The sequence below is a fragment of the Notolepis coatsorum genome (assembly GCF_963971535.1).
Source record: "Notolepis coatsorum genome assembly, chromosome: 4".
Lineage (NCBI taxonomy): Eukaryota > Metazoa > Chordata > Actinopteri > Aulopiformes > Paralepididae > Notolepis > Notolepis coatsorum.
Genome location: NC_140168.1, coordinates 135,506,865 through 135,524,916, shown reverse-complemented (window position 1 = coordinate 135,524,916; position 18,052 = coordinate 135,506,865). Strand labels below are relative to the sequence as shown.

The window sequence follows — 18,052 nt, the reverse complement described above, 5'->3', positions numbered from 1 at the left end:
TGGCTCCTTCTCCAATGCATGTTTTACCTCACATGCTCAAGTCTGCACACCTGTGAATGTCACCCTGTTGTCCAGTCCCTCTGCCTTAACAGTTATCTTAACATAACATGATGATCCCATAGCAAATTAAAATAATGATCATGAAACATTTGAATTTGGATCTTAAGCAACTTTCAATCAAAATGTATTTCAACAATCACTCATAACAAGATAAATAAATTAAATACAAATTAAAGTGGAAGTGTTTAAATAACTAAAAAAAATATATAGCAGACTTCTTAGCTTAACATCCCAGGGAACTAATGGGATAACTGGGGATGTTGTTTGCTCCTGACAAGAGTCTCAAAGTCTGGGGTGATGGTAGACAAAGCAACTCTGAGGTCATGCTCAATGCAGGGTTTCCGTTAGAAAAAATTGTTGCCGGTCTCCGTGACCTGCAAGATTTCAACTACCGGACAAATGAGATTAATTCCGGTCATAGTTTATTGAGCTTTAAAACAATTGATAGGCAGGCTCATGTCATCCTCAAGGCATGTAGATTTATAATATTATTACTTAAAACTAGGCTACTTTTGCGTATACAGTCATTAATATATTCCAAATAAAATAAGTCCCTCGATACTCCGTCTCCGTGCTGCTGCTGACTTGAAATAAAATAGACCGCGTATGTGGCAGTCGGTCCGACACTAAACGTCAGCAGTCTGTTATAATCACATTTTTATGAGCTAACGAATTCCGTTATATTGGACATTTGTATTAATTAAATCAAGCGAAGAACTGAGAAAGCAGAGAGACTGCAACATTATCGTGGTTTGCGTGACTACTCTCTCCACCTCAATGTCACGCGGTCGAAAAGGGCGCTTGTCTATTGGACAGTGGAAATGTGTGTGTGGCTGCGATCCTGTGTGTGCGCGCGCGCGTGTGTGTGTGTCTGTGTGTGTACTGCGGAGCCCAGATCAGCGGAGCCGAGTTTTGACATGGCATTGATCCATTGTTCTATTGAAGCACATTACCTACCACCATCCTCTCGCTAAACAACTTGTAGACCACGGTGTTTTTATGAGTGCCCACAAGTAGCCGTTTTAATAATATAATAAGCTGCGCGCCTCGGTAATAATAATAAGCCGCGTTTTTTCTTCCTTCTTCCCAAGATGCACAGACATAGATAGATAGAGAGAGAGAGAGAGAGAGAGATAGATAGATAGATAGATAGATAGATAGAGAGATTAGATGCAGTGTGCTTGTTTTGCAGTGAGTGCTGCGAGCAGTGGTAATAATAATCACTTCCTATATTTGGTTCGCGTTTGGTCCGATGAAGCGAACCGAGACCTACGTTTTTAAAGCTCTCGCTGACAACGTCGTTGTCATTATTAGAAGCAACGAGGAAACAAATGTAATGATCGTTTCGTTCATCGCATAGGCTATTTAATTTTAGCCTATTTTAATACAATTCAAATAATCAAATTGTGCTTAGACTCAGGGAATTATTTTCACCGGACATTAAGACCGGAGAAATTAAATATGTCGGACTTCAGGAGATTTTGCCGGACAAATACCGGTAATTACCGGCTAACGGAAACGCTGGCTCAATGTCCAATCTGTTCCTCTGCTTTGTCTTCAGCTGGACCAGAGCTGAGAAGCCACTTTCACAAAGATAGGTAGTGCAAAAAAAAATATATAAAAAATCGTTGCAGCCCTAGTCTCGAACATAGAAACATAAAACAAGTTTAAAAAACAAAAGGGTAAATACCGTAATTCCTCTAATAGTAACCGGTATTCAAATACAAGCCGGGTCTCTATTAATGGCCGGGTGCGCTCTTGAGCTAAGCAATTATAAGCCGGCCTCCTAATACAAGCCGGGTTACTAATATACTGAGCTGCATACTGAGCTAGTTACTTGATTTCACTTTGAAAACGTTGAAATGACCAGTGACCACCTGTAATTGCACTGTTTACTATTTCATACAGTACTTGGTTTCAATAAATGAACCCAGTACATTTTACTGGGTTCAAACTGACACAAAATGTTGATTTATTCATTATGATCTGTTTTAAAATTAGAAACATAGGCCTCTCTCTTATACATGCCTCCTCCTAATAAAAGCCTGGTACCCGCTACAGTTGAAACAAATACAAGCCGGGGTTACTATTAGAGGAATTACGGTAGTCAAAGACTATTTCCATACAATAAGTGTTCGAGAAGGAACAGGGGGAAGTAAAACAACTTATCAAGCCCTGCCCCTTCCTTGCAATATTTGACATTATAATTTAATAAAAATAATATAACAAATAAAAAATAAAATAAGTAGTTTTTTATATATCCAAATGAGAAAAAATAATAGGCAGTCACATTACTGCTCAAGCTCCTCTCTCTTATATGTGTCCATAAGTGCTTGTTTATAGCTAGTGCTACCTTTAAATTTAGTGATATTTTTGCTTACTTTTATACTCCCATCCAGACCATTCCAGAGTGATACCCCACACACTGCAATGCACATACTTTTAAGAGTTGTACGTACCGTAGGTTGCTTTAAAGCTAATGTCCCTCTAAAATTATAAACACTCTCTCTAGCCATGACATTTTTTTTAATGTTGCTTGGTAATTTGTTTTTTATTGCCAGAAACATAATTTGTGCAGATTTGAATTTGATTAAGTCCATGAATTTTAATGTTTGACTCCTTGCAAACAGACTATTTGTGTGATCTAAATATCTACCGTGATGTACTATCCGTATGGCTCTTTTTTGCAGTGTGCATATCTTTTGTAAGTTGCTTTTATAAGCATTTCCCCAGGTTTCAACACAATATGATAGATATGGTACAGTGGCATCATTTGGATTTGAACGATTTCGATTCCTGTTCTAAACGATTTTCTATTCCGATTCTTTGAGGTGCAGGTCAAAACAGGTCACAGCTTATTTCGCAGGAGAAAAAATGTATTTGAAAAATCCTTAATCCTTTTTTCATACTATTCAATTATTTCTATTTTTTTTTAAGAATCGAAATGCACACATCTTCTTAACCCTTTCTACAACAGTAGTGTGGTAGTAAAGGGTTAAGCTTCTGTAGTGTGGCAGTGAAAGGGTTAACCTGCTGTTGTGTGGCAGTGAAAGGGTTAACCTTCTGTGTAGTGTCGCAGTGAAAGGGTTAAGCGTTTGGTAGTGCGGCAGTGAAAGGGTCAACGGTTCAGGAACCGGAAGTTAGGAAAGTTAGGAAGTAAAGTTCTCGGTGCCCAACCCTACTCTTTACTGACACAATCTGCACGTCACTCTTTACTGGTCTTTACAGTACTTTTGTACTTTGCATTGTGCAGCACTTTGGTCCATCTCGGTTGTTTTTAAACGCGCTATATAAATCAATCTGACCCATGACCCATTACAGAGGTTGAAAACTCACCTGTTTCTTAGTCCGCTTCTTTTCAGCCTTTTCCTTGGTTTTCCTCGCCTCCTCTAATAACCTGGCTCTTCTCTCATACGGCTGGAGGGAGGACAGCAGAACATTAACCAAACACACGGTGGAGGAGACACAGTGGAACAATGTGACGACCCTCCCCCACATGGCTGCTTGCTTGCTGCTCTGCTCCGGGGCCCTTTCTCACAGGATTGGTGGGTGGAGCTGGCAGAGCAGAGCTGGGAAAGGGTCGTCAGGCTAATTGGGGCACACCTGGGCACACCCGTTTTACAACATTCATGCTGCACATACATTCATCCACTAGGGGTGTAACGATGCGAACTCACAACGATTAATTTCGATTACGATTATTCAGGCAACAATTCAATGCATCATGAAATCTCTTCATTTGACCACGATTCAATTCGATTAATTAATCAGTTAATTCCCCAAAACATTTTGAATACACAAATGTGGCTGGGGGAACTGACTCAGCATGAATGGACTATAGGTAAATAAAAACAAATAGAAAAAAAAATTTAATTATAATCGATTCTAACATAATTTTATTCAAATCGATGCAGTTGAATCGTCACATTAGAATCGATGCATTTCGATAATCGATGCATCGTTACACCCCTATCATCCACACACTGATACTCATTCATATTGGGTGATAATTAGGGCGCTTTCACATATAGTTTTGGTGGACTCTGTGCAGTTCTGGTGGTGAAGTTGCAACATTGTTGCATTCGTCATTTGGTTCGTCTGCATTCACATTGCAATTTGTCAAGCGCACCAAACTTTCGGAACAATGTCACGCGGTCAAAAAGGGCGCTCGTCCCATTGGACACAATGGAGAGTGGAAATCCGTGGAGTGTGGCATTGATCCATCGTTAGATTATAACCCATTACCGCCATCCTCTCGCTAAACAACTTGTACACCTCGTTGTTTTTGTGAGTGCCCACAAGCAGCTGTTTTATTTGGTCTTCTGCCCATATGTCGATCAGGGCTTTCACTTCATCATTCGCCCAAGTCTGTCCACGAGACATGTTTACAGTGTGCTCGTTTTGCAGTGAATGCCGCACGCCGCGGTAATAATAATAATAATAATAATAATAAGCAGCCGCAGTGTTTTTTTCTTCCTTCTACCCAAGATGCACAGTTTATCAGGTGACTTCCTATATTTGATCCGCGTTTGGTCCGATGAAGCGAACCGAGACCTATGTTTTTTGGCGGACCAGAGTTTGCGTGTTTGGTCCGCACCCGAATTCTGGTCCGATAGTCCGGATCAAACAGCTCTGGTGTGAAAGCACCCTTAGTATATTTAAATAAATTGTTTCGTTATTTCTTAAATTGTGCCCGTGTCTCCCCTTTCTTGTTGTGGGCTTGAGCCAGCTAGTAACAAGTGGGGCTCGTCTAAAGAAATATTTTTGAAACCCTAGAATTGTTTGTAAAAATTTTTTTTTTAAAGAAAATCTGCATTTTGGTTCATATTCTTCACTCCCTGCATTGGGCCCTAAGTGGGAGTGAATCTATGGTGGACTGTTCTCCAGTGTGGTAAGTAACCTGGAAACTACTTGTTAGCTGAAACTAATTGTATACGTGTTAAGTTGGGGGGAGACAGTGGAACAGACAGAGGAACAGACACAGAGGAACAGACAGAGGAACAGACACAGTGGAACAGACACAGAGGAACAGACACAGAGGAACAGACAGAGGAACAGACACAGTGGAACAGACACAGAGGAACAGACACACAGGAACAGACACAGTGGAACAGACACAGTGGAACAGACACAGTGGAACAGACACAGTGGAACAGACACAAGAGGAACAGACACAGTGGAACAGACAGTGGAACAGACACAGAGGAACAGACACAGAGGAACAGACAGAGGAACAGACACAGTGGAACAGACACAGAGGAACAGACACAGAGGAACAGACACAGTGGAACAGACACAGTGGAACACACACAGAGGAACAGACACACAGGAACAGACACAGTGGAACAGACACAGTGGAACAGACACAGAGGAACAGACACAGTGGAACAGACACAGTGGAACAGACACAGAGGAACAGACACAGGAACAGACACAGTGGAACAGACACAGAGGAACTAACACACAGGAACAGACACAGGAACAGACACAGTGGAACAGACACAGTGGAACAGACACAGTGGAACAGACACAGAGGAACAGACACAGAGGAACAGACACTGAGGAACAGACACAGAGGAACAGACACAGAGGAACAGACAGAGAGGAAGAGACACAGAGGAACAGACACAGAGGAACAGACACAGAGGAACAGACACAGTGGAACAGACAGAGGAACAGACACAGTGGAACAGACACAGAGGAACAGACAGAGGAAGAGACACAGAGGAACAGACAAGAGGAACAGACACAGTGGAACAGACACAGTAGAACAGACAGAGGAACAGACACAGTGGAACAGACAGTGGAACAGACACACAGTGGAACAGACACAGGAACAGACACAGAGGAACAGACACAGAGGAACAGACACAGAGGAACAGACACAGAGGAACAGACAGTGGAACAGACACAGAGGAACAGACACAGTGGAACAGACACAGGAACACACACAGAGGAACAGACACAGAGTAACAGACACAGAGGAACAGACAGAGAGGAACAGACACAGTGGAACAGACAGGAACAGACACAGAGGAACAGACACAGAGGAACAGACACACAGTGGAACAGACACAGAGGAACAGACACACAGTGGAACAGACACAGTGGAACAGACACAGTGGAACAGACAGAGGAACAGACCCAGTGGAACAGACACAGAGGAACAGACACAGAGGAACAGACACAGAGGAACAGACACAGAGGAACAGACAGTGGAGGAGACACGAACAGACGCAGTGGAACAGACAGGAACAGACACAGAGGAACAGACACAGAGGAACAGACACAGAGGAACAGACACAGAGGAACAGACGCAGAGGAACAGACAGAGGAACAGACCCAGTGGAACAGACACAGAGGAACAGACACAGAGGAACAGACAGTGGAGGAGAAAGGAACAGACACAGAGGAACAGACACAGAGGAACAGACACACAGTGGAACAGACACAGAGGAACAGACAGTGGAACAGACAGAGGAACAGACCCAGTGGAACAGACACAGAGGAACAGACAGTGGAGGAGACAGGAACAGACGCAGTGGAACAGACACAGAGGAACAGACACAGAGGAACAGACTAGGGATGGGCATTTTTAAGAAGAATCCAGATCGATTGATCGCATGCTATACTCGAGTGATCGTGTATTACTCGAAAAAATAAATAAATAAAAAGATTTTTTTAGATTTTTTTTTTTACTTAATTTTGTTCATTCACGTATGTTTAAGGAAACCAACAAACAGTTATAATCTTACACATACATGTGAAACAAATATGTAAAAAAAAATAATTAAAGGTTATTACAATTTCTTTTTCATAAAAATTTATAATTTAAGATCGATTTTTCTCATAGCTATGAGTAATCGATTACTCATGCCCATCCCTAGAACAGACAGTGGAACAGACACCACACAGCAAAACACTTACGCTCTCATACGGTTCATCCGGTGGCGGACGAACAATTTCCACCGATTTCAGTCTAGAGCTGTGCGGCGATCTGGGAGGGTCTCTGTTGTGGTGCTGCAGTGACTGCAGCATACCGTTGCAATACTTCCTCCCATCTCCGATTAACCTCTTATTGAGCTCGTCGGGAAGCGCCGGGAAGCCCCGGAAGTTGCCCTGGCAGTCGACGAAAACGCTGTTTTCAAAGTCCTCCACGCTGGGGTCAATCTCCACATCCATACCTGTGGGACACGACAAGTGCCGTTACTTAGCCATCAGGGATGGACCGGAGACGTTCAAATGAGACACAACAAAGTAAAGTGCTCAAAAACAAAGTAAATGTTGTATCCATAAGTGCTTGTTTATAGCTACCTTTAAATGTATTGATATTTTTGCTTAATTTTATACTCGCATCCAGACCATTCCAGAGTGATACCCCACAAACTGCAATGCACATACTTTTAAGAGTTGTGTAGGTTGCTTTAAAGCTAATGTCCCTCTAAAATTATAAACACTCTCTCTAGCCATGAATTTTTTTTTTTAATGTTGCTTGGTAATTTGTTTTTTATTGCCAGAAACATAATTTGTGCAGATTTGAATTTGATTAAGTCCATGAATTTTAATGTTTGACTCCTTACAGACTATTTGTGTGATCTAAATATCTACCATGATGTACTATCCGGTCAACTTTGACCGGATCAGGTCGTGTTCCACGTGGGGAAATTAAAGGTATGGATGGGAACACAGGCAACATGTAAACAACAACATTGATTTTGGACTCTGAGGGGGTTTATGAATGATAAATTAATTAATCAATAATCTTTGGGTGGGAAAGTAATACTTTCATTCCACACCTTTCTAAAAGCTCTTTGGATGTATTATATAAAAATAAAAAGGTTACTCTACATAAAAATCCATAATTTTTTACATATAAATCTACATAACAATCATTAATATGTATGACCTAATTGCATTCCTAAAACCGATATTCAATGTACTTTTACGTATTAAATTCCAAAAACAACACTATATTGTTGAATATTTTTAAAGTTAAGTTGTTGAAGGGCAGTCGGCCCCGAATGCCATTTTTGGGGCTTCAAAGCTTCAGTAATAATGGTCATTGAATAATAGGCTGTTGGTACAGAAATGTGTTTTGCGTCAGAACACAAACTGCGTTACAAGATAGAAAACACAAGACAACCATGTTACAGCAGAGACAGACATACAGACAAGACATCAGAGAGACAACCATGTTACAGCAGAGACAGACATACAGACAAGACATCAGAGACACAACCATGTTACAGCAAAGACAGAAATACAGACAAGACATCAGAGAGACAGCCATGTTACAGCAGAGACAGACATACAGACAAGACATCAGAGACACAGACAAGACATCAGAGAGACAACCATGTTACAGCAGAGAGACATACAGACAAGACATCAGAGACAACCATGTTACAGCAGAGACAGACATCCAGACATCAGAGAGACAACCATGTTACAGCAGAGACATCAGAGACACAATGTCATTAACCCATTCCTTCCCTCCCAACCAACGTTATTCATTTGATGTGGCACAGTCCCATAAGTCCAAGGTTATTTCATATCGCACAGCCCCTTTATATTACACTGTCCTATTAGAAGAATGTTGAGGGTTCTTCTATGATGAGTTGAGGCCCCGTATTAATGAGTTGAGGCCCTGTATAGACCCATCTGGGTCTCTTGCCTCTACTCAGCACCTTTATATACTTCCTGTCATGATCAATGTTTTTACCGTTTTGTTGAAATGGTGCGAAATAAAGAAATAAATAAAATCTTATGGGCCATTCTCCACATATCTATAGCGGGTAAATGAGAGCTGTGGAGCTTCAATGTGGCAGGCAAATGAGGGTAATGTATGATGGTGAATTTACACTGTACCAGAAATGAAGGGCAGACGGGCCGTCGGAACATTAAGAGGTTAATACCTTTTAAGGCCTTAAAGTGAGAATTATGAATTTAAACTTCTTAAGACTTGTTAATAACACCCTGCAGATACCCTGTAACACACACTGCCCACTGTGCCCAGACATGTTACACGCTGAAGCTACACACTGCCCAGACATGTTACACGCTGAAGCTACACACTGCCCAGACATGTTACATGCTGAAGCTACACACTGCCCAGACATGTTACACGCTGAAGCCATACTGTGGCAACACACACTGGTCAAATAATCACTTGACATGTACAATCTGAGAAGAACACATTATGTTGCATCATGTTCTTACCAAGAAGTCCGATCGTCATTGACCTTTGCCCAGGACCATTATATATTTCCAACATGTCCACTACCGCACGCTAGGAGGAAGGAGGGACACAATTCAATGAGTTGTTTATGAGCCTGTGAGGACCCCCATACATTTCAATTTGCCTACAATCGAGATGTCATTGTGATATGTTAAAACATAACCTGCTGTTGTGTGGCAGTGAAAGGGTTAACCTTCTGTGTGTTGTCGCAGTGAAGGGGTTAACCGTTTGGTAGTGTGGCAGTGAAAGGGTTAAGCCACTAGGATGTCACTAAGAGCACCATCAATCCAATGTGTTTAAGAAACGGCTCCTGTCGAACATAGCTCTGGTCAAACTAGGCATTGCAAATTAAATATGACCCAAGATCCAGCAATATCATATCAGACTTACCACTAAAAATGCACATATTTTAGGTTGTTCAACTTTAGGTAGAAAAAGATAATGTTTTTTTCCCCCTTCTTTTTCCGTTTTCTCCCCTCCCAATGTTAGTCGTTATGCCAATTCCCAATCCCCTTCTGGTCGTTGCGCACTCTACCCCCTACCGTCGGTCTGGGAGGGCGGAGACTATCACATGCTTCCTCCGACACATGTGTACCCAGCCCACTGCTTCTTTTCACCTGGCAGCGTGGACTCTCACTGAGAGAGTGTAACGTGTGGAAGGTCACACTACCTCTCTTAGATCCTTCCCTCACTGTGCAGGTGCCCCGACCGAACTGTAGGAGTCGCTGTCCACAACGACCCAGACCCACCCACCAGCTTCCCTCCCGCTAACTCTGCCAATCGAGCCAGTATGACGGCCGGCCAAGCCGGAAGCAACGCTGACAGCTGGATTCGATACCACTGTCTCTTGCGTTGGTGACGAGCGCCTTGTCCGCTGCGCCACCCAGCCGCTTAGAAAAAGAGAATGTTGACAAGTGAATGAGCCACCATTTCTCAGGTGCCTTCTTCCACGTGGGGAAATGACGCCCATAAACTTCTCAAGCAGCAAAATAATAAAATCCAGACAGAGGGAAGTGTCTCTGCAGATAAGACACCACCACACACTTCTAGTGGCTCATAAAGACACCACCACACACTTCTAGTGGCTCATAAGTGATGATTGAGAGGGATTATGTTTGTATGAGTCTATACATTTTTTATTGATAATAATTCTACTCGTCATGGCTTTAACATGTACCACGCTGCAACACAAGACATTGGCCTATAGGCAGGGCTGTACGCTAAGCTTTTTCACTAGGGGCACACTTGCCCCTAAATGAGAAATTTAGGGGCAAAGAATATTTTTAGGGGCAAATTTTTAAATAACTATTTTACCATTATAATAGGGCTGGGCGATATGGCCTCTAAATGATATCGCGATATTTTTTGGCCATATCACGATACGATATATATCGCAATATTTTGACATTTCCTCTAGTCTAAAGCACTTAAAAATGCTTGATTTAACCCTTTGATGCATACAGTCACGCCAATATGATGATTATAATAAGTCCCTGCAACATATGTTTGCATTATTAAACCATGAAGATGCTTTAAAAAATAATTTAATGAAAATGTACTAAGAGTAGTCTACTGACACACTAATAAAAAATGTATTTACATCTAAGACCATTTATATAAAAACTTTTGGGTGCCTTTTTTTTGCACAGTACTGTGTTTTATATCCACTTTAGCCAAACACACACATATATATATATATATCAGTGGCGAAGCGTACCAGAGTTAACCGGGCCTTCATAATATTATATATTATTAATATTATATTCCAAATAAAATAAGTCCCTCAATACTCCGTGCTGCTGCTGCTGACTTGAAATAAAATAGACCGTTCTGTGGGCAGTCTGCCCGACACTAAACAGCAGTCTGTTATAATCACATTTGTATGAGCTAACGAATTCCGTTATATTGGACATTTGTATTAATTATATCAAGCGAAGAATTGAGAAAGCAGAGAGACGGCAACATTATCGTGTGGTTCAGCGTTTTTTTGTTGAAGAAATAGAAGAAGGTCAGATGGGTCCTTTCCCTGAAAATCTGCCATAGAATACATGACACCGAGTTCGGTTTTCAGCCGTGGCAAGTCAAAACGCGGCCCGTAGCTGTCAGTCAGGCTTGTGAAAGCAGTTTCAGGGAACGTTTTCTTATAGATGGTGAACTGCGTGGGATCCAGAAGGGAAAGGAATGAAAGCTTTTCGTGATCTTTAAAACGAGTTGTCATTTGATTTAGAATATTGTCAATAATGCCATCATGCACCTTCTTGTAGTATGTACGTGGATCTCCGCACGCTCTGCGCCCAGGTGGCACACCGGTGGTGTTCACGGTCTCGTCATAGAGTTGCTCAAAACGTGGCCTCTGCTCCTCAATGCGAATGCAAAACTCGTCCACCCGAGCCAAACAAAACTGCATGTCAAATGACTTGCTCTGCAAAATGTAAAAAAGAACATCTGCATGGGAAAACATTTCGTAAAATGTTGAAATTAAAAAGCTAAATTCAAAGGTGCTCAAGTATGATATATGAGCATCAGCACCGCCTGTAGCAGTATCGTCAAATTCCTCATGGTGGTCAACTATGTACTGGAACACGTCCTTAAGAGCATCTTTCTGTTCAAATACAGTGCAAACCAATCTTGATGTGAAATTACACCTAGTTGGTGCAACTCGTGGCAGTCGCCTTCGACACATCTGGTCAAGCACTTGCGTACGTTTGGGCGATTTAGTAAAGAACGCGGCCATGGAAGACAGGTGTGAGAGGAAGATTTTGCATTCTTGAATTTTTTTTACACCTTGAGATAAAACTAAATTAAGGACATGTGCATAACAGTGTATGAAAAGCGCATCTGGGACCCTTTCCTTCACTTTGGCTTGGACACCGTTTAGTCCCGAGGCCATAACAGGTGCACCATCGTAACACTGCGCTACAAGTTTATCTGTGCATGCATATTCCTCCAAGAAATTAAGAGCCAGGGTTGCAACCTCTTCTGCTGTTTTGCCCCCCGACACATCCACATATTTAATGAACCTCTCTTTTACACCACCGTCTGTTACATAACGAAGAACAATTGACAGCTGTGCAGCATTGCTCACATCGGACGTTTCATCCAGCATTAGAGCTACACATGACTCGTTCCTTATTTCTTCTTTAATTTCGTCATTCATCACATCAGCACTTATCAAATCGTTCTGTATTTGACTTGAGGTTCCAATAAATACCTTGGAAGTGGTCAGATGGTAGTGCAAAGCTGGATCATATTCTGCTAAAAATGACAAAAGCTCCAGGTAATTCCCCCGGTTCAAAGATGTTCCACTCTCATCATGGCCCCTGAAAGCCATCTCCTGTTTCCCTAGGAAAACCACGCAGTGTATGAGCAGTTTTAAAATCTCCCGATTTTTTTTGACCTTTTCGTTGTGCATCGTTGTTTCTCTCCGTCTCTGTTCATCCAGCTGTAAATCAATCCTTGCGTCTCCAAATGTTTTCAGACTAATTGTTGCCTTAAGGTGACTTGCCGAGCCTTCATGCTTTTGTGCAGACTTTGTTAAACAGGTAAGGTTATCGAAGCCTCTAAAGTTCCACGCACCCTTGTCGGTCCCAAACAACAAACATTCCCAGCAGAAAAGCTTCTTCCGTGAAACCGAGCCAGTCATCCAGGGGTACCGTTCCCAATTGCTAGCCTGGAAATGTCGCTCGTAACCGGCCTTTGATGCCTGGCTGATTTCCAGTCCTTCTGGGGTTGGGCGGCCTTTTTTGACAATGTCCATCTTTTCATTGAATGTTCTTCTTGAAAAGGGAACTGTTAATAAATCCGCAACAACATCGACGGTATCATTTGCTGCTGCCATGTTTCAGTTTGTCTCGTGTTGTCTTGCTTGATAGTTCACTAAGGTAGTCCGCGTTTGCCGTTTTGCGCTCTGATTGGCCGACGCAGCCAGACTCTAGAATACCTTGGCATCTAAAAGACTACGCCCATTGACTACAGCTCCAAATGTGATTGGCTGATCAAACTGTCACTCCACACCTGGGCTCCTGTTAAGGTTTATTGGGCAGGTCGAGCTAGAATACCCGATGGAGGAAAGTCTGCCTAGAGACTTGTGAAAAGAAATCTCCGATTGGCTGTTATTTTCTCCTGTACAAAAACGCTCTAATGCGCAGTGAATGGGTCGAAAACAACTATGGCGAGTGAAACTGTGGGGTTTTAACAGACTAGCGACAAACTATTTTAATACATTTGATTAAAAAAAATAAAAAAATAATAAAAAGTAATTTTTAAAATTCATATTTTCTTTCTTCTGAGGCTCACAGGGCCTTCTCTGAATACCTTGAAGGCCCTGAGAATTCGCCACTGATATATATATACACACACACACTACTGTGAGAAAATAATAATCACACACACAAAGGGATAATGGCTTATAGCAGACTTAATGATTTTAGAATATTTCAGATAATGAAATTAAATGTTTATATCATCAACTATCCAGTTAGTATTTATACTGTCTGTAACGTTTGGCTACTTTAAATCATTGAATGTAGAGAGAGCTGTACTGTATTGCACCCATTCTGCAATCTGTTAATAAAGTTTTCAATCAATCAGAGCGAGAGAGAGAGAGAGAGAGAGAGAGAGAGAGAGAGAGAGAGAGAGAATGAATGAGAGAGCCAGCCCCCCCCCCCCCCCCCCGGGTTTTGTTCTAGGTTCGCGTTTGATCGTCTAAGCTGCCGTAGGTGATGACGTCACACTCGAATGTAAACAGGAAGCGTTTAACAGACGGAGATGGAAAGTGGATGATATACAGTAACAGAAACGAATAACCAATAAATATGAAGTTATGTTTAAACTTCTGTTGTCAAGCGTTGTCAATATAACCCACCCCCTTTCCTCCCGAATGGAACTAGTGTTGTGGAGTCCGCTTTGACTGGTGTCCAGGGTTAGCAGCAGCTAACGCTAGTTAGCTTAGCATAATCCTAATGGTACCGTGGATAGCAGCTAACGTTAGCCCATTGCTCGTGTCAATCAAATTGCATGTTATTAAAGGTCCGCGCTGGTCTGTCTAATGAAATTACAACCGCAACATTATGCCCTGGTTGTAGGCTAATGTTTTATCCAATTTGTATGGATTAATTTAGGAGTGAAATGCGAATGAAGGGTTGCAATCACTACTCGCAAGCTTGCCCCCAGATGATATTTTCCACTCGCACCGGCCAGATTAGGGGGCAATTTGCGACGAGATGCTCGCAGTGTACAGCCCTGCCTATAGGCAGTGTTGAGGAATCTACCCTACAACTGTAGTTTACCAAACTACAAACTACGTTCAATTAATCTCAACTACTCTCAAAAAACTGGAGCTTGCCAAACTAAAACTACTATGAAATAGTTAAACTACAGGCAAACTAGGGATGGGCATCGATAATAAAATATGGCGAATATGGCTTTGTCTCAAAAAATGTATTACCCCTCGTTATTAACGGCACCTACACTGTAGTGTATATTAACTGTTACACTGCTGAATGGCATGCTGGGTACAGGTAGCTAGCTAGCATAACAGTCTGTTAACAGCTGGGAGAAGATAAAGCAAGAGAGAGACCGTAGATGTTACATGGTAGCAACATTGTGTACATTTGTCATGTTGTTTCACTAAGTTAACACATTTCAAGCATCAGTGATGTAATGTTCAGAATTAATGCTTTTGTTACCAGAAATACGCTAGCTTGGTCGTTGGCGTTAGCTGTTAGCAATAACAGCAGCCAGCTAGCTTGCTTGTTGGATTCAACAACGCTCACTTTTAAGTAAGAAAAAAACGTTAACGTGAAAGCTCAGACATCGAATGTTTGAATATTCGGTCTTAAGAACAGTAGACTATTCGAAACTTATTTTAGTCAGTCATGCACATCCCTAGTGTTGGCTAAGGCTCTGGTCTTTTCAACGTACCTCAATGCTGCGTCCCTTTTTAAAAACTGTTGGGGCATGTGCTCCTAGTAGTCAGACTTTTGATGTAGTTAAACTACCACGAAACTACTGCCAAAATGTAGTTACACTAATAATTGAACTAACTCCTCAACACTGCCAATAGGTTCATCTTTGCGAATGTGGTGGGAATCCACAAGTATACACAGTAATTGTATTTTCGTTTGTTAAATCGTAGCTATAGGTTTGCCCTGAGTGGGAGGTTCGAAGGGTCAAAGTGGGTATAAAACAGGAGGGAAGACTGTCAAGTTTTAAACTGCGGATACCAAACAGAGAAGGTAAAGACGACTTTGAACTGTTGAACAGTAATCCAGAACTATTTTATTGCACTGTAAGAACAATTATTTTGTATCTATTCTACTATTTTATTGAACTATTGCACTATTTTACTCTGTCTATTTTATCTCACTCTTTTTATTATCGTCTATTTCAAACTGAATCAAACCATAAACAAGGTGGTCTGTTGGGATGTTAGATCCTAATGTGAAAAACTGATTTTATATGTCTGCACTTTATGTGCTCATTTTATGCCCGTCTTATTTCTGTTGTGAAGCACTTTGAGCTGCAGTTTCTGTATGAAAGGTGCTATACAAATAAAGTTGATTATTATTATAGCCTTTATTATTAAAGCCTGTTGTTTACTTTTCCATTCAAAACACAGCTGTTTAACTAACCACACAACTGTAGGGAGGCCAGTGTCTTGTCTGTCTAGTCTGGCCCTTTAAAGCAGAGGTTCTCTAGTCTCTAAATCGCACTGTTTTGAGCAACACTTTCACTGTTAAAACGTTTCAGCCTGTGTCTGACAAGGTAACTTTACAGCTCTGCGTGGGAGATAAGAGAAGATATTCCTTTATTGATCCCTTGGGGAAATGCAGGCATCATAGCAGCATGTGGGAGGGGGGAGGGAAGGTAAAGGTATGGGCAGGGAAAGACATAAATATAAGCAATACAATTGTATCCAAATATAGAAATATTAGAGAAATAAACGGTGTAAACAATATAATTAACTCTGAATATAAAAATATGTGAAAAATAAACTGTGTAAACAAAGGTGCAGATGAGGGTCTGTTTGCTCTATCGGTTATAATATTGCTGGATCTTGAGTCATATTTATAGCAAGTGTGTTTATTTTTGATAATAAAGAGTCAACAGTGAACATTACAGGAAATCACCTATGGAGGTGTGGGAACATTCTTTAGACAGCGCTTTTCTCACAAAATATGACAATCGAGACACTGAGCTGGCCGTGCCTCACTGGATTCATGAAGCAATGCAGTTATCTTTTTGATCGTATAGCTGTATATTTATACCGTATATACATATATTTATTCTTACCGTATACATAATCTACATCTGTCTGTAGTACATACCTGCATATAATCCTTTTTACACATCTGTAGATACTATAGCTATATATGTACATATCTCTTACTAGTTACTATATATATCCGTGCATATCCCTTACCTACTCTTACTAGTTGCACTGCTGGCCAGTATGACTTACTACCATAGTGTCTTTATACCTGTATCACTGTACATATTAATACTACAACTCTGCACATACATAAGATTAGCACTATTACTCAGTAGTACTAATTTATGTTTTATACCCAGTTTAATCACCTGTGTACATTGTATATTACTATTGCACTGTACTGTTACATTTGCACTCTAGCTGGATGCCAAACTTGTCTTCGTTGTGCTGTATGATGACAATAACTTTTAATCTAATCTAATGCTGTAGATTGGCAATACACTATAATCGATCACAGAGTTCACAAAACAACGTTGGTATCTCTTTGATCCTAACTATCAACAGGCACGGGACCCTCTTCTTGGAACCAAGTATGGTTGCTTCGATATTCCAATACAGTTTTGCTTGTACAGTTGTAGTTGCGCCCCCCCCCCCTCCCAACCTCCTCCAATGTACAGTTTCTACGTCAAATGTATATACTCTCTTTTTTAAACTATTTTTGTATCACAAACAGTACTGCATCCCCTTAACAATTGTGTGTATTGAGCCGTACTGTACTGTACGCATTCTGCAATCTGTTAATAACATTATCAATCAATCAAACAATCAATCACACGCCCGTGTTTAAACTTAACTCAAACTTCTGGACACTAAAGTAGAAAACAAGCTAACGTTGTGGTTACTCACCACCATGCGGAGTTGACCGTATTCTGAAGAGGAAGAGAGAGAAACAAGGCGACATTACAGCGTTATATCAAAACAAAACAACAACAGAAAGCACGTTATTATTTAGCTAACAGTTAGCTTAGCACAGTTAGCACCTGTTAGCATGGGTTGTCCGAGTTAGCCAGTTAGCTAACTTAACGTTATCACACTTTTGTTGTGTACATTGAGTTTCTCTTACCCGGGTCGTCTTTATATATTGGCATCTTGTAGATGTAGATTCCTCCTCTCTCTATTAAGTCATTAAATTCAATAAACGCTGATATTTTAATTTACATGGAGCGCTACAGTTAGTTCGGAGACCGACTCCTCGCTCCTTTCACTGGTTTTCTTTAGTCGCGCGTCTGAACTTCGCTTTGCATGGATGCACGCATGCGCAGTGTTGTCTTCTCATCTCACCTTACCTGATCCGCCCGCGTGTATGCATTTACCAACCCAGTTGTGTTTGCGGGTTCCCGTTTTGCGCTCTGATTGGCCACTGACCTACACGCGTACGCCCCCCCTTATAAGACCACCGTAACGCTTCCGGGATTCTGAAATCAGGGAGGAGATTGCGGGGGGGTCAAATGAATGAATGTGGACGAGAGCCGTGATGTAAG

The 18,052-nt window shown here is 41.4% G+C and overlaps 1 protein-coding gene across 4 annotated transcripts in view; it reads right to left on the bottom strand.

The window, feature by feature from the left end:
• Window positions 1–17,772, bottom strand: part of LOC311226847 (uncharacterized protein) — a 90,821-nt gene extending 73,049 nt beyond the window's left edge. Inside the window, exons 1-6 of one of the 4 annotated variants that reach the window (XM_084312270.1) lie at window positions 17,635–17,705; window positions 17,418–17,440; window positions 9,462–9,608; window positions 9,280–9,349; window positions 6,988–7,244; window positions 3,397–3,477 (exon numbers count right to left, since the gene is read on the bottom strand). In XM_084312270.1, the coding sequence (XP_084168396.1) occupies window positions 3,397–3,477; window positions 6,988–7,244; window positions 9,280–9,334 (393 nt within the window). In that variant the 5' untranslated portion in view covers window positions 9,335–9,349; window positions 9,462–9,608; window positions 17,418–17,440; window positions 17,635–17,705. Of the gene's footprint in view, window positions 1–3,396; window positions 3,478–6,987; window positions 7,245–9,279; window positions 9,350–9,461; window positions 9,609–17,417; window positions 17,441–17,618 lie in introns of all 4 variants that reach the window. The other 3 variants (XM_084312268.1, XM_084312269.1, XM_084312271.1) reach the window with 3 other exon arrangements.
• Between the last annotated feature and the right edge of the window lie 280 nt (window positions 17,773–18,052).